Consider the following 23,193-nt stretch of genomic DNA (forward strand, 5'->3'; position numbering starts at 1 on the left):
CTGGCCAATATACATGTGTCATATGTGTAAACTTTAAAGACCTGAATCGTTTACTAACATCTGTAAAAGCATCTTTCAGCTCGGGGTCCGACAACGACATTCCATCTTAGATATACCACTTTCCATTTAACCTTACGCATTAAAATCAGCTATAGAAATTGGAATATTCTTGTTTTTGTATGACGTTTTGTTGCAGTTTTCTGCCTGGTCCGTCTGACGGCTGGTCCGTATGAGAACGAAGGTCACGTGGAGGTGTACCACTCCGGGAGGTGGGGCGGGGTTTGTGATGATGACTGGGACATCAAGGACGCAACGGTCGTCTGTCGGGAACTGGGTAAATAGTAAACTCCAATTATTAACATTATGCATTATGCAACAGTTTGCTTTACAGAATATGTAATGCTGCTATGCAGTCTCAGATATACTGAAATGTATACGCATGTTACGATACTGATCTCCATTTGTAATCGATGTTACATAGATAGTCATTACCAGATTCATTATAAAATAGTACAATGCACTGTACTATGTAAAAAAAATATGAAAAATAGTAATCTCCAAGCAGAGGGTGATGGTGAAAATCGTGACACTTTTCTTATAAAATCGTGACCCTTTTCCTATATTTATTTTTGTCAGCAAAGACATACGGCATATAAGAAAAGGTCACGATTTTCTATAACTAGCCTCGTATCCAGTTGTATTATAGCTCCCGAGTCTCTTCTGTCCTCTACGTATTTCCAAGCACCGACTACATAATCTTCCCTATATAATCTTTTGTTATGTCCATTTAAGGGTATCAGAGTGCAAGTGAGGCCTCGGTGTTTGCAAAGTACAGAAACAGTAGCGACGTGGCGACATTCTATTGGCTGGATAATGTTCAGTGCTCTGGGAATGAGAGCACGCTCGCGTCTTGTCCCCGGAGTAACCAGTGGGGAATGCACAACTGTAACCCAGTGGGAGAGAACGCAGGCGCAGTGTGCTCAAGTGAGGGCTACATTTTGATTTGTAAATAAAAATAAACAACTTGACAGATAATGTATAGTTGATGATTTTTCTGTTATAATGAAGGTTTCCTTTTTAGTTTACTAGTTTTTTAAATGGCATGGTTTAACAGGTATCTGACACTGGCATATGGCCTCACGATATTAAATGTAAAATCTTACAAGGTACAAAATATGACAGGAATTATTCATGATTATTATTGTGTATCTTTGGTCAAATAAGTTGGTTTCTAACACAATTTCAATGTGTTTGATTGTCGCTGTTTTGCTCAATCAAAAAGTTTTCGATTTGAACTGTTTTCCTTCTATCTTGAACTGGTTTAACTGTAATATCCAACACAAAAATTGGACTCACTCAATTTTGTTTTGTTTTTGTTTTTTGTTTCCCTTCTAGATTGTGCCAGTGCCTCTTGTAACAGCAACGGAGCCTGTGTGACGTCACGTTCACCAGGCCCTGGTAACTTCACCTGCAGCTGCGCAGTGGGGTGGGCAGGAGAATTCTGTCAAGGTCATCTTATCGATTTGGATTCTTTCCAATCATTGACAACAATTTCTAAAGAGAATATATTTGCCGAAATATCACAATTCTACTCAATATCTATCAAAGATATCTAACCTGCATCTGTTTAACCATTGGGCGAAACCCGCTTCCAAATATGGTGTTTGTATATACTCATGTGACTTATGACGTAAGTATTGTTCGCTATTGTTCGCCATATTGGATGGGCAGACCTGTATGTTGGATAACGTCGTTGAAGATACATTTTCAAAAATGTTTGTGTAACAGTAGATTCTTTATTGTTGTTTTTGTTGTTGTTGTTGATCATGTAATATCAATTATCAATAACAATTTGCAACAGTAGCACAAGGACGTCCCAGCCTTGATCCAGCACAGCTGCCTGCATACCTGCCATGCGGGGCTCCACCGCCAGAGGTCCATGCCTGGGACGTGTGCCCTATTCTGCAAAAGCTGAAAGCAGGGAAAGCCCCAGGCCCTGATCAGTTGAGCACGAGAGTTTTAAGAGAATTCGCCTATGAATTGAGCCAACCAGTTGCTGACATTTTAAATACATCGTTTAAAGAGGGATACTTACCTCAGCAGTGGAAGGATGCCATAGTTGTGCCCCTCCCTAAGTGCCAACCTCCCTGCATCAGTAAACTGCGCCCAGTCTCCCTAACGTCTCAGCTAGCAAAGGTGGCTGAATCATTCGTAAGCAAGTGGCTGTTACAAGACATTAGGACCTCACTCGACCCACAACAGTATGGCTGTCTCAAGGGAAAGTCAACTGCACACTACATGGTTAGTTTGACTGACCATGTGGCTAGAAACTCTGATAGATTGGGCAACATCACCACACTCGTTATGACTGACTTTTCTAAGGCGTTCGACCGGATCGACCACACCATTGCCATCACCAAATTACTTGAGCTTGGAGCGCGACCTTGCCTGATCCCATGGATATCTAACTTTCTGACCGACCGCCGCCAACGCGTCAGGTATCGCAATGAACTCTCTACATGGCAGACGCTTTCTTGTTCAGTACCGGTACCACAGGGAACTCTACTTGGGCCCCTAATATTCCTGGCCGTGTTTGATGATGCTGTTAGAGAGTCACCCCTTAGTGAGTGGAAATTTGTTGACGACCTGTCGTTGGCCGAGTCTCGACAACACAATGCACCATCTATCATGCAGGAAGAGCTCGATGACTTCAGTCTGTGGGCCAGTCAAAACCACATGCTGTTGAATGCTGATAAATGTAAGATCATGATATTCTCGTTCATGAAGCTTCCGCCTGCCCCGCCAATTCTCAAAATCAATGGAACTCCGCTGGAGATCGTGGTAGTTACCTGTCTAGTAGGAGTATGGTTACAATCAAACTTAAAATGGGATACGCAGGTATCAAAAATGATCTCCAAAGCCAACGGAAGACTCTTCATGCTTCGAAGCCTGAAACGGTTCAACGTTACGGTGGATGACTTGCTTCAAGTATACACGTCCTATGTCAGACCCGTATTAGAATACTGCGTGCCTGTATGGCATCCCGGACTCACTAAGGAGCATACTGTCCGGTTAGAAAGAATCCAGAAGAGAGCACTCCGTACCGTGTTAGGCGGTCAGTACACGACCTATGAAGCTGCACTGGTGCGCACCGGCCTCCAAGCGCTGCTACACAGGCGCGAGGACTTGTGCAGGAAATTCGCAATGAAACTGGGCCCAGACATGCTCCCACAGAAGACAGGTCAGCTCCATGGACGAAACACCAGAAACTCTGACAAACTCAGACTGGTTAAATGTAGAACAAACAGATACAGGGACTCCTCTATACCCTACCTTGTGCGATTACTCAACGATGTAAAGTAATTACTGCGATGTTTTAGAGTAATGTAATCCTCTTATTTTGTGCTGCAATACGGCGCTTTCAATTACCAGGAAACAATGTATTCATACATTCTTTCTACCTTGCGTTATTCGTGATTGTGTCGCCTTCAAATACCTTGTTTGATTACCAGGTAACAGCAAAGAGATATATATTTGTACTTGATTTTATCTGTGAATGTACGATTTTAAAACTATAGTTCAATTGCTTCATCCGCATGTTACTCAGTAATTTTAATTCAATGATTGAGATTGTGATTTCTGTAAGATGATACATAATTCAGCCATTAGGCTGCCAGATATCTTCATTTTCAATAAACCAATCATCATCATCATCATCATCAATATGTAGTTGTTTGATGTTGAAAACACAGAAGATGTGGACGAGTGTGAACTAGGAGCCTGTCGCAACGGAGCAACCTGCACCAATACGGGCGGGGGTTACACGTGTTCGTGTCCGGTCGGCTTCAGTGGTATAAACTGCCAAACAAGTGAGTTCTTACGTCGTTTTTATTATTCATTCATGATTCATTACATAATACAATGGGCTTTTGCATAAGAGCAACATAGTTACCATGTATGGAAAGATGTTGGTATTTCATTCTAGAAGACGAGGTCATTTATTCAGCTTTCATGGCGTAGTGAACGATTATAAATGTTTGATTTTGTTTATTTGTTTATGTTTATTACACTTCCCATATAAAAATGGTGGGGAGACAAAACAGGTGATACCACCTCTGCAAGTTGTCTCCCCGAAATTTCAGCTTTCATGACGATTTTAAACCTTTTTTGCCATATGTGTGGGTTTTCCTTGAACGGATTCAATGTTGAAATGTGCCAACGATGTATAGTCACGCTTAACTATATCGTGTGATACTTTCTTTCATAACTAAGATTTTTCCAACAGACTTATGTGCCCCCAGCCCCTGTCAGCATGACGGTATGTGCGTCCCCGAGAGTCAAGGCTTCCGGTGTGTCTGTCAACAAGGCTGGGAGGGAACCCACTGTGGCACCGGTAACTCCCTCCATTGTACATGTGTCACGTCTGAGTTGAATATAACTGTCGGAATTGTTTTTTTGTTTGCTTTGCATTAATATGTTATTCGTTCCAAGCTCTTTATTCTCTTCGCCAAGAAGAGTATGAGATTGCTTGACTTGGGTCTGTATGTAGGTCAACAGCATATAACTCGAGAAATTGTGGATGGAACTTTGTGATTTTTGGTAGGTGTGTAGCAGTTGTCGAAAGGAATGCCAAGTTTGAAAACGGTTTACCTGGCGTTTTCCTACGGTACTGCAGCGAGCTTGGTATGTTTTTTGCGGTTTGTTTTTGGCAGCATAAGTCAAAATCTAGCTGGGCGATTTTCACGAAACTTGGTAGGTGTGTAGCGGTTTTGGAGAGGAAGGTCAAGTGCGAAAATGGTTTACCTGGCTCTTACCTATGGTGCTGTAGCGGGATTTGTATGTAAGTGCGTTTGTCTGTAAGCAAGATAACTCGAGAACCCTTGAATGGATCCTGATTATATTTGTTAGGTGGATTGGGGTTAGGAAAACGAAGGTCAAGTTCGATAATGGGCACCCTAGTGGCTGCCTAAGGTACTGCAGCAAAACTTTTAATTTTGGCACTTCGTGTTCTGGACATGCTGTGGTCATGATTTTTGAGTGGTAGATAGCCCTTGAAACAGAGAGTAAGTGCTGTGAGTTTGGACCCCCTAGCGGCTTTTTGGGAACTGCAGGCACCGATTTCCATTCAAACTTTGGACGAGGATAACTTGAGAAGGTGTAAACAGATCATCAGGATTTTCGGTATGTAGATAGAATGAGTGATGACTTATACAATGTAATACTAATTATGCAAATTAGTAGCTTTTTGCATAATTAATGAGGAAAGTTCATAAATCCATGCCAACAGCATATAACTCAAGAAGCTGTGTATGGATTTTCATGATATTTAGTATTTAAGTAGCGGCTGCGGAAAGGAAGGTTGTGTTCGAAAATAGTTGACGTAGCATTTTCCGTTAGGACGGTAGCAGGCCGAGTGTGTGCGTCCTTTTGTTTGTGGAATGCATAACTCGAGAAGCCTTGAAAAAATCCTGATGATATTTGGTAGGTGGGTAGGGGTCAGGAAAACGAAGATAAATTATGATAGTGGGCCCCCTAGCGGCTTCCTAAGGTACTGCAGCAAAACTTATTAACAGAAATAAACTGTGCTCTATATATCTCATTTTGACCTATATCTATGGACACAGCTGTTATACAGATGGTTTGCTGGAGGACGCCCTTACACTGGGGACAAAGTCTAAATTGACAAGCATGAAATTCTGATTGACCAGGGATGCTACCAGGTCATCTGTCAGGTCACAGTCTGGTTTTGGTAATGTTTGTGTGTTTGTGAGGAACAATAAGACCTTAAAGTCTTAAATAAAGGCATGATTATTTGGCGAAGAGATGGGTTCGTTGAACTCTAGTTATATATCATTTAGTCATTTACATTGGGACTATTGTATTCTACAGTGCCAAAAGCAATTTTTTTTAAAGTCGCTTTTGGGGGATAGTCATGGCAATGTACACGAAATCACATCTAAATCAAGGGTTACATACTTCATAAGGTCAGTCAGAATCAAATCATGTTTATTTAGAGACCCTATAGTCATACATGTGTACATGTATATGCCAGGGTGTTGAGTGAAATCTAGAAGATTCCACTCGAATACGTAGAATGTGAATTAAAATTATATTTGTTTAAGGAAAAAATCAGAGCTTTTCAACATTGATTCTTGTCACTTCATATCAATGGATTCGCCCCCCGTACGTGCCAGTACGGGCGACGCGCCTGCCCTATACAGCCTGAACGTTTTCAGAAATATGTGGCGGAGGACGTGGCCTCTCCAAAAGACGGACAAATTGTACGTACGTCAAGTTGTGTCCTCAGCTTTAGAGTCGGTACATCACAATCTCTGCCCGGTAACAATTATCTGCCCGTTACTTCCAGCGTCAGGTGTTGTAACCACCTGTACGAAGAACCTGATGAAAATAGCCATCCCACGAGGCTATGTTGGGGGTCTCCCGGCAGGGTATCTACAGTTACGGGACCCGTCTTGTAACGCCACCGGCAATGATACCTTTGTATTCATCTCTACCCCACTCAGGGGCTGTGGGACTAGAAGGCTGGTACGTCAATAGATTTTGATTTGACAATTACTCAATACCCTTCAAAAAAGTTGTCGGTATCTCAACAAAGTATTGCTATTCAATGTGCGTGTCCACTAGTAAGACTAACGTTACATTTCCAAACCCGGGCCCGGTCGGGCTGTTTGAGGAAACAAAAAATAGAAACATAGTTTGGTGTCTTTTATACCATACTTTCCGTTACCAAAAGCTGCCTGGTCGGGCCCCGGTTTGGAAATTTAACGCAGGCCTAATTATAAGTAAGTAGGTCCGATAGAGTAATTACAATAGAAACTGGAAATCGCCGTGCATAAAAGGAAAGTAATGAGGTTCGTTATCTTTTAGAATTTAAACTTTCAAAACATCCCTTTTATGGGATATGTATGTGCTTTCTCTCACGTCCGTAGGTTACCAGTGATGACATCATCTACACCAACGTCATCACCAACAGACGGGTTTACATCCGGGGTATCGCTACTAGGATTCAAAGTGTAAGTAGTAACGTTTTGAGTAAACACGCATGGATAGCGGCGTTACCATGGATGTGGGATTTTGCATCTACATATACTTTTACATCGCTTTTCATATATCATATATAATGATACTACTGAAACTGATGTGATTGGTGCAACCTACGGTTATTGTCCTTACAGTGCAATATATTTATATGTAACACCTCCAAACTAACCTGTATCAAAAAAGGTAACGTTAGAATTTCAGTTTTATCGGCTTCGGGATAAGAACGAAAACGGCATGGAAACTATCGGATACTCGTACAATATAATCAAGTTTCATGGGTACTTATTTTCAATGATTACCTCCATGAAATGTCATGGAGGTTATATTTTCAGAGGCGTTTGTGTTGTCTGTCTGTCTGTCAACAAGATAACTCAAGAACGAATGGGTGGATTGGTTTCATACGTGGTGTGTTGGTGAAGTGTCATAAAAGCTGGAAAAGATTAGATTTTGGGCCCCCTAGGGACTTTCCTTGGTACTGCAGCGCAACTTCCGGTTTTGCTATCTTGTGTTCTGAACAAGCTACGGTCACGAATTTTAGGTGTTAGATAGCTCTTGTGCTCAGGAATAAGCGTACTTGCCGAGATATGACTTAAGCACTACCACTAGGGTTAGGGTTAGGGTTAGGGTAAGGGTAGTGCTTAGAGGCAACATTGATAAGAGTGTATTCTAGGCGGTCAAACTTGGTATCATTACAAAGGTATGTTGGTACAGATTTGTAATCTGCAAACCGTTTTGAAATCGGGTACTTACTTGCCGAGATATGACTTAAGCACTACCACTAGGGTTAGGGTTAGGGTTAGGGTAGTGCTTAGAGGTAACATTGCTAAGAGTGTATTCTATGCGGTCAAACTTGGTATCAATACAAAGGTATGTTGGTACAGATTTGTAATCTGCAAACCGTTTTGAAATCGGGTGCTTATTTGCCGAGATATGACTTAAGCACTACCGCTAGAGTTAGGGTTAGGGTTAGGGTTAGGGTTAGGGTAGTGCTTAGAGGCAACATTGATAAGATTGTATTCTAGGCGGTCAAACTTGGTATCATTACAAAGGTATGTTGGTACAGATTTGTAATCTGCAAACCGTTTTGAAATCGGGTGCTTACTTGCCGAGATATGACTTAAGCACTACCACTAGGGTTAGGGTTAGGGTTAGGGTAGTGCTTAGAGGCAACATTGCTAAGATTGTATTCTAGGCGGTCAAACTTGGTATCATTACAAAGGTATGTTGGTACAGATTTGTAATCTGGAAACCGTTTTGAAATCGGGTCCTAACTTGCCGAGATATGACTTAAGCGCTACCGCTAGGATTAGGGTTAGTGTAGTGCTTAGAGGCAACATTGCTAAGATTGTATTCTAGGCGGTCAAACTTGGTATCATTACAAAGGTATGTTGGTACAGATTTGTAATCTGCAAAGCGTTTTGAAATCGGGTCCTAACTTGCCGAGATGTGACTTAAGCACTACCGTTAGGGTTAGGGTTAGGGTTAGGGTTAGGGTAGTGCTTAGAGGCAACATTGCTAAGAGTGTATTCTAGGCGGTCAAACTTGGTATCATTACAAAGGTATGTTGGTACAGATTTGTAATCTGCAAACCGTTTTGAAATCGGGTGCTTACTTGCCGAGATATGACTTAAGCACTACCACTAGGGTTAGGGTTAGGGTTAGGGTAGTGCTTAGAGGTAACATTGCTAAGAGTGTATTCTATGCGGTCAAACTTGGTATCAATACAAAGGTATGTTGGTACAGATTTGTAATCTGCAAACCGTTTTGAAATCGGGTGCTTACTTGCCGAGATATGACTTAAGCACTACCGCTAGGGTTAGGGTTAGGGTTAGGGTTAGGGTTAGGGTTAGGGTTAGGGTTAGGGTTAGGGTAGTGCTTAGAGGCAACATTGATAAGAGTGTATTCTAGGCGGTCAAACTTGGTATCATTACAAAGGTATGTTGGTACAGATTTGTAATCTGGAAACCGTTTTGAAATCGGGTCCTAACTTGCCGAGATATGACTTAAGCGCTACCGCTAGGATTAGGGTTAGTGTAGTGCTTAGAGGCAACATTGCTAAGATTGTATTCTAGGCGGTCAAACTTGGTATCATTACAAAGGTATGTTGGTACAGATTTGTAATCTGGAAACCGTTTTGAAATCGGGTCCTAACTTGCCGAGATGTGACTTAAGCACTACCGTTAGGGTTAGGGTTAGGGTTAGGGTAGTGCTTAGAGGCAACATTGCTAAGAGTGTATTCTAGGCGGTCAAACTTGGTATCATTACAAAGGTATGTTGGTACAGATTTGTAATCTGCAAACCGTTTTGAAATCGGGTGCTTACTTGCCGAGATATGACTTAAGCACTGCCGCTAGGGTTAGGGTTAGGGTTAGGGTTAGGGTTAGGGTTAGGGTAGTGCTTAGGGTCTCGGACCGGAGTTTATTTTACGATTTTAGAGGTTGGCGGACAGCCTCAGGCCGAAGGGCTACAGTTCCGCTAGTAAACGTAGGACGCGAAACTTAATCAATATGGTGGAAAGCCGTTTACTGCTTCTTTCCGACAAACCTATTGGTATCGTCTGTTGCTTCTTTATTTTGGGTAGACTATGTAGTAAAATTTTGATTTTGGACCCGAAAACTTATTTTGTAACACTTTTTTGATCGAAGCTGCTTGGAAAAAATGAATTTTCGCAGGATAATGGCCTACGTGTCAGTGAAGCTAAATTCTTCTTGTTTGTCTAAAATTAAAATTAAAAAAATTCCTCGTGATACCTTTTTTGTAATCTCCGATGACGTAGTTTCTTCGAAATCGCATGAAAAACGATGCTATTTTGGTTAACAGGCGAAAAAAACGCATCACCGTTGCAGCGGACTAATACAAAAATGGTTTCACCGGCCGACCAACTACTCCTCGCACAAAAATAATACAACCCACGGGCTTTTCAGGAAATACGACAAATCTATGCTCAACGATCACCAAGCAATAGGGAGCAAAAGTTAGGGAGACAACAACGCACTTCCGGCCTATTACACCACCCTTCCGCCAACTCCGGTCAGATTTGAACTCCGACCCGGAACCTTAGATAGCTCTTGTGCTCAGGAATAAGTGACATAAGTTTGGCGACTAGGTTTGGGATAGCAGGGGCATTTTTGTCAAGAAGGGAACAACGGATTTTCATGATTTTTGGTATGTAGGTACCTTAGACAATGTTGTACAAGATAAGATGCTAATCATGCAAAATTAGAGTACATTTGCATAATTAATGGGATTCTATCATAGCAGTTTTTTCAATGTACATTGTATCCCCTGTCCCGGAAATGATATGGTCTTGACAATTAGGTGGTAGACAGCTTTTAGCATCATGAGATAGTGGGCTAAGTTTCAGCCCCCTAACATCTAATTTTGGAACTGCATGGGTATTTTTGTCAAGACATTCCAAAGAAGATAACTGCAGAGAGGAATGATGGATTGCCATCATTTTAAGCATGTAGGTAGCTTAGGCAAAAATGTTCATAATGATATACATATTATGCAAATGAGGACACTATTTGCATAATTAATGAGGAAGTTGTATAAGTCCATTATTTCAATAACTTGACTTCATTAAATGCAACAAATGTAAATTATGATAGATTGAACATAAGCAGTTGCCGAATATGTTAATTAGTAACTGATTTGCATAATATATGCGAAAATTGCACTGATATTTGCTAAATGATTAATGATGGGAATTTTGTACTTGCCATGTGTATATTAGTGATGAACATCACCATGCATACACCATGAAAATGTGCAAGTCCTTTGCATAAGATTTACAAAAGCTTGAATATTTCATGGAGGTATGAGGTCGCCGAACTCTAGTTTTAAGATTAATTCATCTTGCACTTTTTAATAGAATGTTATCATGTGTATACACTAGTAGATGATTGCTTTTACTTGTACTGTTATACAATTCAAACCCTTCTGTGAACCTCGCAATTCTGCCTTTCAAGCTGTGATGAGTTGTTTTTTTTTTTCGTTTTCAATAAACCTTGAAGCTTGAAACCATGAACTGTATGTTTTTTTATCATTTCCGTAAACGTCAGGTTCGCATCACCGTCCAGTGCCGGTACCCACGCGTGGTCCAGGCCAAGTTCAAGTACCAGCCGGACAGTCGCGTCATCGAGTTCCGGGACAGTGGGACGGGCAGGTTGGGGTTCGAGATGAGGCTCTACGCTACTTCCGCATTCCGACGCGTGTACGACCAAGGAATGTTTCCTATTCGCGTAAGAAAACTCTTATGCAGTCATCTTTAGCCTTTATATCAAATATAGTTTATTGCAAATTATATATTTTTGCCCATGGGCTAATTGCAGGTAACATGGGAGACAAAGTATAAACGTAAAGTTTTGGGTTTTAGACATAGCCATATGGGATGAGACTTGACGCCACTTCCACTTTTCGACGAATGTACGACCAGGCGAAGTTTCCCATTCGTGTAAGACAAATCTTAAGCTTACGCAATCATTCTTAGGCTGTGTAGACCTAAAGTTTTGGGTTTTACACAACATAGACATACGGGATGAGACTTTACGCCACTTTCGCATTCCGACGGGTGTACATATAATGATTTGTAAAGTAAAGTAACATATTCAGAACACACTTCATGCAGTTGCAGTTTACATAGCTTTTTATTGTTTCCAAATGATGACAAATATCATTTCATGTTTTCTTTCTCCCTTCTCTATGCATTTCTGCCCTTCATTCTTTTTTAATGTGGATCTATACTACAGGTGAAGCTGGGAGAAGCTCTGTACGTAGGTGTGAAGGTCCTCGGTGGTGACCAGGGGCTGGCAGTGTTACTCCAGACCTGCAGAGCTACTCCCTCACCTGACCCGGACGACATGACCGGCTTTCCCTTCGTTGTGGCCGGGTACGTACGTGTACGCATACTGTCCAACTGTGATGCCTGGGAAAATGCAAAAAAAGCTAGTTCAACGTTTTAGCTGCGCATGTACCGTGTGTTGCATAGTGGGAGTAGTACGGGTTGGTAGTCCAGACGAATTTATGCATTTATTCTAATTTATTCATAACTAGTTAATTATGCAAACATTTAATTTATGTAGATTGATTCATAACTAATAATGAACCAAGCACGTTTTTTTACATTTATGCGGTTCATAGCTAATGATTAATTATGCAACTTTTGTACTGTGAATAAATTAGCATAAATTCGTCTGGACTACAAACCCATACTATTGTGGGTGATAGCTATAGATATCTCAAAGTTGAAGACCCATGAGATATAGATAAAACTTCTACACAAGAAATGTTTACAAATTAGAACCTCCATCTTTGATCTTGCGCATACGCAGTTCAAACTGTGGAGAAGCTTATCATCTAAACTAGGACACATTTGATAAGGTTTGTTGATTGTATATTTTATCTTTAGTGATATCAGTTTTCCCAACATGATAAGAGAATACACGTACATCATTCAGTTTTGGTTAAATGATCTAATATGTTTACGTTTAATTCTTTTACAAAAGTTATATTCATTTATAAATTATAGGAATTCAAAATTTCAATTAAGAATTCTGTTTATTTCTGTCCACTTTGCACAGGTGTCCGGTGGATGATACTGTGACTCTTATCTCTTCTCCTGACCTTACAGAGAGCAGGTTCAGCATCCGGGCCTTTAGTTTCATCGCCGATAGGGACCAGGTAACGTCGTTCCCCACACCAGTAGGGTTGAAACGTGTACATACGTTATACAGTCAGACTTGTCTTTATTTACGAAGGCCCATAGCGACACTAGCCTCAGTGCGTACCATCCTCCTCAGTGACCATAGCTCAATTTTTTTTTTTTTAATTTAGATACAAGCATATTCTCGACTAATGCAAGTTATCAATACTGGTCCAATTTATTCTATACATCTAGTACCGCCACAATATCGTAAATAGTGCTGCTAGTGTGAAAATCGTAATGTTTGGTACTTAAAAGTTACTGTCAAATGTGCTCCTTCCCTCCTCAGGTGTTCTTGCACTGCGACGCCATCGTGTGTAACGCAACAGACCCGCGATCAAGGTGCTCTCAGGGGTGCGTGACGTCAGCAAACGTCACACATGCAGAGCGCATGCGCCGGTCTGCTGGCCATGGCCACAGCAGTCACGTGATGGCCGGCCCTATCGTGAGATTCATCAACGGACAGGTCTCAACAGATGACAGCGGTTTGTAGATCATGTCTACTGTGCAAACAGCAAATACATGTGAACTTGTTATCGTCGGTCGAGAATTCTCGTTATGTTGTAACTTAACACGGCAGAAACATTTTTGCCATGTACTTTTATGAAGGTTAGACATCCAGGTAAACAAAATTCAAATACAACTGTATAAAAAACGGTGATTTACGTCCGGACATTTCGAGTAACATCCGTCACTTCTTCACTATCAGTGACGCTGAAGAAGAGTGATGGATGTCACTCTAAACGTCCGGATGTAAATCTCCGTTTTTATCCAGTTGTATAGATTTAATTGTATTTGAATATTTTTGCCATTTGTTCTGTTGGCAGAACTTAATTGTGTATTGACAAAATTTATATTCCCTTTAACAATCTTTGTTTTATTTTGCAGTCAGGGAAACACCGTCTGTGCCTCTGTTCTTTGCACTGTTGGCCATAAATGTTCTGACGGGACTGGCTCTGACCGGCGTTGTGCTGTTCAAACTGACCGGTCATCGCGGTAACGAGGGCACAGCCGGATAGACACACAGCTTACATTTTGAATGGAACGACTACACTTTGTTTGCAATTAATAGTGTTTCGAAGTGCGCATCACACTGATTGTGTGTTTTAAAACATGTCAGCTTTATAGCTTGTGTTACCGTTATGGTTATGTTTCTATAACCTGTAACTTTACATGTATCACGGCCAACATAAAAAGCATATAGAAATAGATAACGTGTAACATTAGTGTACTGATATGTCATCAAAAAGTCCTTTAGTTTAAAGAGTACTCAATCTAGAGCATCGTTTGTTTTGTTTTATTTGTTATTTCTTCTTATTCGTGTTTGAGGGCAAAGAACCGTATGGCATAGGCAAGCAAGCTGGACTCAGTGGTGTTATAGGATGTTTGTTTAGGATAAGTAAATACAATACATCACCTACAAGCCATACAACCTCGGTCAATGACTGCGTTTTGTTGCGTACGTAACTGTAGTTCGTAAACTCCGTACTCCTGGACCCTGGAAAGAATTATTCATTGCAGTCTTTGCATTAAGCCGTTATATCGATTATTGTGCACACTCAATGTACATCAGAAGTTCCCAATGTGACCAACCCGTGCCGAGCGTTCGGATGTAGCGTCCGTAGCCAAATACTGAGTCCCAAGGTCATTTTTGTTTTCAAAAATTAACGGTACAGACATAGCGGCCAATGAACTTTCAGCTTCCGACCGAAGGATTGCGCGCGTGCTGTGGACCTGAAGGACACAGCTGCGGTCAATGATCTTGATAGTGCCTCTACCAAGCAAAACAATACTATTACAGTGTATATGGTTTCTATGTAATGGTTTTCTAATTGTTTTCGTTTAATTACATCAGTACGTCTCGTCGTGATTGGTGTGCATGATCGTCTTAACAGCAACGTCCTCGAGCAGTGCGTCATTGAGGATCTGATGGGTCATCGTGCTGTAGCTCATTCTAAGTACGTTAGTCTAAGTCAATGAGGTCATTGAACGGCCGTTACACATACTGTTCTGTTGATTCTATCGTAAAAGTGGATTAAAGCTTTAAAGAATGGAGATTTCACGAGGATTTTATATATAACGCTGAACTGGGTACGTTCGAGGCCCATCAAAAGTGTTTAAAAGTCAGTTAAACTTTACTGTCCGAACACCATGGATAAAAAATCAGTCTACACGAAGAAAACAGCTAGTATGAACTTTGTTCACGTCGTAAGCTCCTCTTTTCGTCCATCAACAGTTGGAGGTCACACACGTAGGCAGCAGCCTACCAATCTGGTTTCCATGGCAACTGCCGCCATCCTGAGAGACAGGCAATTGTCCTAAGCAATGCTTTGTAGCCATTGGCTGGAAGCGGACGGACACACGGGGTGGACACTTCGTACAGTGCAAAAAAGCGTTCCGTCGGCAATAAACGCCATGACGGTACCCTGATACACACACACAAACGTGACCCCTGAACCATGGAAATCGTGTGTTCAGCAGTAATCAGTGTTTAAGAGTCGCTGCAATCGCGAAGAGACCTCATTTGGGTGAGAGACTAGTCTGTAGCTCACGCACACTACTGAGCGCCATACCTGTATCTGTGAGAGATGAAGCTGTTATTGACCATCCTCTTTCTCTGCGCGGCTGCCGTGGACGCCCAGTGGTGGTCTTCCTGGTTCAGCACTCATGATGCCGACGACAGCACACCACGTATGGCAACTATCTACTCTTTATTTCCTCCTATATAAATTTCTCCCTCAATCATATACAACGCAAGATGTAGTACCGTTGAAGAGATTCATTAGTCACGTACTGTAAATGCATTTAAGTTTGCGGGGATTTAATTTCGCGGTATAGCGGGAAAATGGACTTTTCGCGGTGGTTTTTAATTTCGCGGTAGCATCATGCACTGTAGTCTCTTACTGTTATGGAAAAATGTTCGCGGTGGTTTTAAAGTCGCGGTGAAGCGGCCGCCGCGAAAACCGCGAACATTAATCCACCGCGAAAGTTTCTGCATTTACAGTATATGCACAGTTAATGGAATTATCATCAAACAGTGACTACTATTTAAAGGTTAACACAGGTACCTCCGTTTATGATTGCTACCCCAGTCCATCCACAAAATATAGTGCATATTGATTTCATCATCGAATCCATTCTTTAATTCTTTCAACTTTCTAAATGTTTAACCTCTCCGTTTCTTTCCTTGCAGATGCGACATGGAACGGCTTAAAAGGTAAATTCATTATCTTTTCCTGACGTAATTGTCACCGCGTAACAAGACCACTGTAAGGTTACAGGCTACATGAATAGAATTTTCATCTTACTTTGTGGTTAATACAACACCTCTCATTTTAATTCGAAATCCAAAGAGGTGCATGTGCATTTTAATGCCTATGCCAGTTATTTTATATACATGTTTAATTAGATAGTATATCCCCATGTGTTGAAGCATCACCGTTTTTATTTAGGTGCTGTACGTGACATATTATGCAAGAGCAAATATTTATTCGTGTAACCATGGTTACGTTGTTTCTGTCATGTTACATGACGCAACATTCATGTCGTCGCAAGTCGATGGCTTAGGTTCACAAACTTGAATCATAAGTAAACAAAAAAACACATTGTGTGGCAACCACTTTATGAATTTATTTGCATGGAGGACGTTAGTTAAATTGTGCAGCAGCAACAACAGAACGAGAAATGATAATGTCACTGACAAAAGACACTGGATGGTTGTCTGAAACGTTTGACCGTTTCCAAAGTCTTATCCAGTTGCTTGAGTAACTGCTTTTCGTAGTATCTTATTACTTGTATGTCTAACATTCATATGACAACGGTTTGATCATGATTTTATGGATTTTCAGTGACCTTCGGAGTGAACCCGTTTTTCGGAAACAACTTTGACAGCATGCCGCGAACCACGGAGATGGCCGATGAGAAGGGGTGGACGCAGTTCGGTCCGAAATCGTGCTCAGGTTAGATTTGTTTGTGTGTCTGTTTGTTTTGCAGTATCGCTAAACCACCGTTAAAGTCGTAACGCACCAGTTTTGTGTCATGGAAATACAGCCCCTCCGAATCACATACAAATCTTTCCAGTGAGAATGCAGGCCGACTGAGCGACAAAAAAATCATAACGGCCGTACGCTAGACCACTAGGCCCATAGGGAGGATTGCTAACCCCTATACCGACCATGCGTCTGTCCCAATATTGTGAATCAAGGAACTGGTACGTGATTGGTCAAAATACTGACACTGGAATAACAGAATCCATCATCATGTGAGCGCGCTAATTTGTATTTACAGATTTAGAACTTTTAACTTTGGTATTCAGTTTTCTGGTAAATTTCAAGAATGGAGACCAGTTGTTTTGCGTGTTTGAGAAATAATGAGATTTTGTGACGCCTCTTTCACAGCTGGCACGTGGCAGGGTTTCCGTTATGTGAAGAACAGTGACCCCGCAGTCATCTTGCTGTTCGATAAGAACGGCTACATCGCCGGGATGCAGATGGGGGTGAGTGTTAGGGGGTACGGGTACTCGGCTAGCTTGGCGGGGCACGGGTAAACTCACTTCATAGACCCTGTAAGAATTTGGTCACGTGCCACCGACTGTGCCCCACGTGCACTGTCAACGGTCCGCACTCTCGGACGTGCCTTAGCTTATCTCTAAAGGTACGCTCGTGCGGTTTTCACCAATATCTTTATAAGAAATTTACCGACACTTTGACATAAATCACTACTGCGTACCATTTGGAGAAATTAGTCTATGTTGGTGTAAATTGCATAAGAGCAAATTCTCAAAGGAGTCTGCCCGTACGAGGGTTGACTTTTGGCAGCACAGAAATGGTGTATCCAAGCTGTGGATGTATGATCTATGTCCTTATTATGAGAGAAGCCAACAAAGTAGATGTTGTACCTTTTTCATTGCTGTTGTAATAGCACTTTTCATAGATTTCTAAATTTCGTACTATCTAGGACTGTTTCAGCCAAAATCTTAACCAAAAAAAAAAACATATGCCATGGATTTTCAAATAAAGTCTCAACGTCTGAAAATAGCCCTGTTGTCCACATTGCGCAGGTATACAAGAGTGAGCTGCCCTCTGACGGCAGCGTCCCACCCGCACGAATCACTCCGCCATGGATAAAGGACGAGAGCAAGGATATGCTACTCCTCACCGTCTATTTCGTCCAGCCAAGTGAGTATCACTCTACTTGGATTACTTTGTGATACTTCAGGACGAGGTGATATCTTTGCATCATAGTTGACAGACGTTAACGTGGGCAGACGTACCCAATTAGACAATTATCAAGCAAATTATCTCGTATTTACAATTCCTGCCTATCAAGTTCTGGGAATTCTTGTCAAACGGACGCTCTCTATACTGTTAGGCTCGCCCCATGAGGCGTCGCCAAAAAGTCCCCTGTAAGGCCTACGTCACATTTCCTACCAGGGGCCTGGCTGTTTTCGCAAACGAAAAAAAAAATTTTTGCCAATAAAAATGCATATGCATGCTGTTGGATTATTTTTCGTCCGTTTTATGTTCATGTTTTCTTTCATATCGTACTTTTCGTTCCCCAAAACTGCCCGACCGGGCCCCGTTTTGGAATTGTGACGTTATCATATTAGTCTAAAAACACGAAAACAGCCGGAGCCGAATTATAGATATAATAACCAGATTATACGTTACCACAACAGGTAATATCTGCGGTGAAGGCCGTACCGATGACGAGTACCAGGAGGCAGGCACGGGGACGGGTTTGTACATCCAGACCGGACCTAACCCGACCTCTGACGTCATGTCCGCACCGCTACAACAGGCAGATGTGGAGGGGACAGACTGGACAAGGGGAGAGTGTTTCTGGGCCATGGGTGAGTTTGTTTGTTTGTTTGTTTGTTTGATTTATTTATTCATGAAAGCTCAAATCCGCTTTTCACTGAAGTCATGAGCCTGATGAGGGAAGTGGTCAGTGTCAGATAAAATAGAAGTTACAGATAGAGATGCAGATTACATCATGTAAGTCCTTATCAATCTATTAACATACATGATTACATATACATGGTACAACTAGCAGAGAAAAAAAACAAGTTCATGTCCCATTTCTGTCCGTTAGCCATCGCTTGCATATCCCTGCTGAATAAGATTGCCTTTCCTCTAGAATCGCTAGGTAGAAAACTAATTAAGAAACAAGTGCTCATTTGTCCACTACTAGTTAACGTTGAGTTGGATATTCCAGGGTTAGATAAAAGGACTAAAAGCAATATCAATTTCCCCTTATATCGAATTCAAAGCCTTTTCTCGCTTCCTATACAGGTCAGCACTACTGGTACAAGTTTAGACCCGACATGAACTGTGACGACTTCTACCCAGTCTTCCTGCTGTACAACGACGGGAAGCTGAACGGGTTCGGCTGGAACATCAACACCCCACTGGACAGTCCCCGCTACGAGAGCCCTCCCACAGGCGCAGTTAGTGTGAGTGGTATATCTTCTCAGTCTTGCTTGTACCAGCATTCTCCTACGCAGAGGGACCAGAGTCGTGTCGAAACGCCATGTGGTCACCGTCTGCTGTCTGGTGCACTCAGATCAGTTACTAACCGCCCTGCTTATAGATGTTAATGAGCTTACTATATGGGCAGTCAGCCGTTGGGGATTGGGCGTAGGAGGATTGAGCTATGTAAGACGTAACATGATTGGCTGATAGCTTCCCAGCGGCCTTTGCTAGATGGCTTTCGTAATTACAGAAAGCCCAAGAAAGGCCTATTCTCTGATTGGCTGACAGCTGGTTTGTGGCGACGCTCACAGTAACTGCTGGTGGGCCACCAGACAGCAGGACCCCAATAGGCAGTTAGCTAGCCGTTGGGGACCGTGCGTAGGAAGATGTGTATGTACGTACCAGTGAAGGGCCGGGGCGACACATAATATGACCACTGATGCCTAGGTGACAACTGAGAAAAGGGGCCCTGCCGGGCAGTTCACGGGCTGTTGGGTCTGTTTTTGTACATGATTCCTTCATTACATTATTGACTATGATAGACAAAAATTAAGCAATCCCTAAAACGGAAGTACTTGTATATCTAGTGTAAGGCAAGTGAGAAATACATTAACAGTAAATCTTAAAACAAATGTGCCATTTTCACTATTGACACATCTATTTTGATCGTTTTTATCGGTCCCAAGTGTGTAACAATCTACATCAACTTTGTCCCTTTTGACACACTGTCTGTTTTGTCCTTGCATAGTTGTTCTTCGCCCAGAAGCCACCCTGTTTCGATGAGCACGTGCATCGTGGCATATCCACCCTGCATATCTACCTGGACGATTCGCCCAGCTCCAACTTCTGTTAGAGATGAGACACAACGCTACAACAGACGTTACGCCATAGTACATGTACCAGACTGACACTGCACGTCCACAACTCCAACTAGCGGCCTCTTGAAGAAATGCACGTCGTGTGTATCTTCATGTGACCAAGGACGTTTATATATAACGTCTTTGATGTGACTTAACAAAAATATAGCAACTTGGTTGAACACATACATTTGACGTTAAAATATCCATATAGCAAATGCATGATAAACTGAGGTTCCTAGAAAACACGTGACTGCAATGCAGGCCGTGAGGCCATCTTGTGTAAAACCCAAAGTTACTATCCATATATCCTGATCAAGAAAGAATCTTCCGGAATTCGTGTTTTCCTCACAAAAATTCAAGACAATTACTCTTCAAACGGAATTAATATTGTATGTCTGATCTACTTCAACTACAAATAAAGGAATATCAGTGGAATCTGAGAGTGTGCTTATTGACTTGATTACTAGTATCTCACCTTCTCTGTGGCCTCCTTCGGTCAATATTGACCATAATAAAATCCTAATTGATATCAGCCCTACAGCGTCGGCTGCGGCTAAATAGTCCTGTACGAGAATGACAGTCTCTGCCACACAGGGCACATCTGTAAGCTGACTCAGGTCTCTGGTCGTTATCTCACCATGAAGACAATAAATACGTATGTCATGAATGTACCATTTGATAGTTTTAACTTGAAACTCGATATGCCAGAAGGAGCTATATATACAGTAGAAGCCGCTTAAATGCACGGCCTATTTGCCAGTGAATTTCGTGCAATTATCCGGCTGGTGCAATAATGCGAAGTTATCTAGCTTGACCGCCCCGGTTTGGGATTTGGGGATTCCGTAGTCTCTACCAGACTCCTATAGGTCGCTGGGAAAACCATAGAAATGGAACAAATAGAGAAGTAAGCCGGCCGTAGGTCGCAAGCTGTTCCCTAGCCGTAGGTCGCAAGCTGTTCCCTAGCCGGCTATACTCCTCTGGCCGGCTTACTTCTCTATTTGTTCCATTTCTATGGTTTTCCCAGCGACCTATAGGAGTCTGGTAGAGACTAGGGATTCCGTGCAATTAACGGAAATGTGCGTTAATCCGTTGTGCAAGTAACTGGCTTCTACTGTACCATGCTTAAATGACGACTAAGCTAGAAGCATCTATATTTGTCGATGAAGGTAAGACATCCATGTGATTTATTCAGTGTCTCAGTCGAAAGATAACGGATCCGGATCCATCTATCCATCTATATATACCAAAACCCACTACAGGGTATCCCGGCCAGGTAAATATATGAAACGTCAGACCGTTTCAAAAATCATATCCAATTGCTTGAGTAATTGCTTTTTGGCAAAACAGTACAGTGATATGGAAGAGGAGCAATGGATATTGTCCGAAACTTTCAAAAGTAAGCTCCAGAATTATCCAAATGCGTTACTTACTTTGAGTGAACGTAACTCGGGTGAATGCAAAGGGCATATATATATAATTCACATTTCTTAGGCCGTGGGCCCTATGCTACAATATCTACAGACCGTGCAAAGGGCAGATTACAAATTGTAGACTAACGAATGTTTTTTTGTTAGTTTCGAATGACTGGAACAGTTCAAAATGCATTCCATATCCAAAGGACAATTTTTGTCAATTTCATCGCGGATGTAGTGTTCGGTTCTCACATAAAACGGGCAGCTAGGAAAACGCAACAATTTTGCATCCCAATATCTGCTTGGAGATCGGTTTGAATTCAAATCTCGCGATTTTTCATTTCGCGTGACTTGCTACGCGAGAGTTTGTCTCAGCCGCCATTTTTCAAAGAGAGAAAGTTTTGTCCGCAGAAAAGAGAAGGGTTTGCAGGTCCAATATTAGTTGAATAGTTCCTGTTAATGGCGTGAAATACCAAGGTATGAACTTTTCAATGTCGTCGTTAAGTGTTAATGACACAGAAAGCACGTTTAAGCCGCCTGTAGCGCCACAACTGACCGACCTGAAAATTTCGCCCCCCTCCCATTCTTCAAGTGTGTGCTGGCTCTGGGCCGTGTTATGGTTGTATAACCTTCGTTCGCGGTAGAATAAATTGTTTCTTCTCTCTTGCTTATTCGAACAAGCATTAGTGTTTTCATAAGTCAGGATGTTTTTATTCATAACTCAGGATGTTTTTATTTATCATCCTGTATTAAAGTATACTGTAGTTTGATACCAGGTGAGGATAGAATTTTGAATGTCAACAAGTCTTGTGTGAACCCCTCTTTCAACCTCCTTGGTGTGAATGATTTTGGGTCCCCATGCAAATTAATCAAATGTATGAATAATTCTTTTCAGCAGCAGAGAGATTCGGGAAGAAGACATTTATATGGAAATAATCAAGAGCAACAACAAGAACATTAAAAGTTTTGAAAAAATCGACTCTGAGTGAAGACCAGGCCATGTATACAGCTGGTGGACATACAGTAATTGTCGATGATTCGCGGGTGTAGGGCTCTAGTTGTGTTTTAAGAAGTCTGTGCCACCATGAGGGGTGTGTGTACCATCTGCACCGATCTCTTCACCGAGGACAAACCCATCTCAGCTACACCTTGTATCCTTCTGAAGATGTATTTGTGTTGTTCAGCTTCCCAATAAAAATGTGTCTCCTAATACACCACACAAGATTAAACTTACAATACTGCAAGCAGGAAAAGCCCTCCAGCAATCATCATAGCTAGTGGAAATTTTACTTTGCTTGGCGTAACTTGGTTTTAACCTCCTTGGCACAACTTTGCACAATGCACACCGTGGTGGCTGGTTGCGTAACAGTTGTAAAGATGAGAGATCTATCATGTCACAATGTGGGAAAGCTTGAACACATACCCTTGCTTAGTTTGATTAGTCTGTATGGGTAGTATTATCTTATATACCTTATAAGAATGCAATAGAAATATTATCAAATAATAAATGAATTATTCAAGAACCTTCCTTAACAACAAATTTCTTCAGGTGGGCATACCTTCCATGAAACTTGGTGAGTACTACAGTTTCCTTGTCGCAATTAAGAATTCTCTGTAATTCCATAAGTTGGATGCCATCTGGATCAGGGAGTGAATATACCTGCAGTCAAACTTAAGCCATC

At 41.7% G+C, this 23,193-nt stretch overlaps 3 protein-coding genes and 1 long non-coding RNA gene across 5 annotated transcripts; all 4 read left to right on the top strand.

Annotated features, from left to right (window-relative positions):
* The first annotated feature begins 184 nt into the window (after window positions 1-184).
* Window positions 185-11,563, top strand: LOC118430083 (neurogenic locus notch homolog protein 1-like). The gene is made up of 9 exons (XM_035840792.1): window positions 185-334; window positions 793-984; window positions 1,396-1,509; window positions 3,753-3,869; window positions 4,286-4,393; window positions 6,368-6,546; window positions 6,951-7,034; window positions 11,127-11,306; window positions 11,555-11,563. Exons 2-9 carry the CDS (start codon window positions 936-938, stop codon window positions 11,561-11,563), a joined length of 840 nt encoding a protein of 279 aa, XP_035696685.1. The 5' UTR covers window positions 185-334; window positions 793-935.
* A 236-nt stretch (window positions 11,564-11,799) lies between these two features.
* LOC118430702 (ZP domain-containing protein-like) lies at window positions 11,800-14,184 on the top strand. Its single transcript, XM_035841695.1, has 4 exons — window positions 11,800-11,953; window positions 12,645-12,744; window positions 13,056-13,251; window positions 13,655-14,184. Exons 1-4 carry the CDS (start codon window positions 11,925-11,927, stop codon window positions 13,783-13,785), a joined length of 456 nt encoding a protein of 151 aa, XP_035697588.1. The 5' UTR covers window positions 11,800-11,924; the 3' UTR covers window positions 13,786-14,184.
* A 1,050-nt stretch (window positions 14,185-15,234) lies between these two features.
* Window positions 15,235-20,105, top strand: LOC118430084. The gene is made up of 8 exons (XM_035840793.1): window positions 15,235-15,457; window positions 15,960-15,983; window positions 16,615-16,725; window positions 17,164-17,261; window positions 17,826-17,947; window positions 18,379-18,617; window positions 19,060-19,220; window positions 19,988-20,105. The coding sequence occupies exons 1-8, from the start codon at window positions 15,355-15,357 to the stop codon at window positions 20,090-20,092; spliced, it is 963 nt and encodes a 320-aa protein (XP_035696686.1). The 5' UTR covers window positions 15,235-15,354; the 3' UTR covers window positions 20,093-20,105.
* A 1,722-nt stretch (window positions 20,106-21,827) lies between these two features.
* Window positions 21,828-23,087, top strand: LOC118431019. 2 transcript variants are annotated; one of them, XR_004832917.1, is made up of 3 exons: window positions 21,828-21,988; window positions 22,410-22,662; window positions 23,061-23,087. It is a non-coding gene; the product is annotated as an uncharacterized LOC118431019 (long non-coding RNA). The 2 variants fall into 2 exon arrangements; XR_004832918.1 differs by having other exon boundaries at window positions 21,834-21,988; window positions 22,407-22,662.
* The last annotated feature ends 106 nt before the right edge of the window (window positions 23,088-23,193 follow it).

The sequence above is a fragment of the Branchiostoma floridae genome, chromosome 14, assembly GCF_000003815.2.
Source record: "Branchiostoma floridae strain S238N-H82 chromosome 14, Bfl_VNyyK, whole genome shotgun sequence".
NCBI lineage: Eukaryota > Metazoa > Chordata > Leptocardii > Amphioxiformes > Branchiostomatidae > Branchiostoma > Branchiostoma floridae.

What these genes read in the sequence shown, in the direction of transcription:
- LOC118430702 (XM_035841695.1), top strand. Translation starts at nt 11,925, where the DNA reads ATGACCGGCTTTCCCTTCGTTGTGGCCGG. An exon ending in TTTCCCTTCGTTGTGGCCGG is followed by an intron (nt 11,954 to 12,644) that starts GTACGTACGTGT and finishes CACTTTGCACAG; the next exon opens with GTGTCCGGTGGATGATACTG. An exon ending in GGTCTCAACAGATGACAGCG is followed by an intron (nt 13,252 to 13,654) that starts GTTTGTAGATCA and finishes TTTATTTTGCAG; the next exon opens with TCAGGGAAACACCGTCTGTG.
- LOC118430084 (XM_035840793.1), top strand. Translation starts at nt 15,355, where the DNA reads ATGAAGCTGTTATTGACCATCCTCTTTCTCTGCGCGGCTGCCGTGGAC. An exon ending in TATTTCGTCCAGCCAAGTGA is followed by an intron (nt 17,948 to 18,378) that starts GTATCACTCTAC and finishes CATATTAGTCTA; the next exon opens with AAAACACGAAAACAGCCGGA. An exon ending in CTCCCACAGGCGCAGTTAGT is followed by an intron (nt 19,221 to 19,987) that starts GTGAGTGGTATA and finishes GTCCTTGCATAG; the next exon opens with TTGTTCTTCGCCCAGAAGCC.
- LOC118430083 (XM_035840792.1), top strand. Translation starts at nt 936, where the DNA reads ATGCACAACTGTAACCCAGTGGGAGAGAACGCAGGCGCAGTGTGCTCA. An exon ending in CGCAGGCGCAGTGTGCTCAA is followed by an intron (nt 985 to 1,395) that starts GTGAGGGCTACA and finishes TTTCCCTTCTAG; the next exon opens with ATTGTGCCAGTGCCTCTTGT. An exon ending in GCTGTGGGACTAGAAGGCTG is followed by an intron (nt 6,547 to 6,950) that starts GTACGTCAATAG and finishes TCACGTCCGTAG; the next exon opens with GTTACCAGTGATGACATCAT.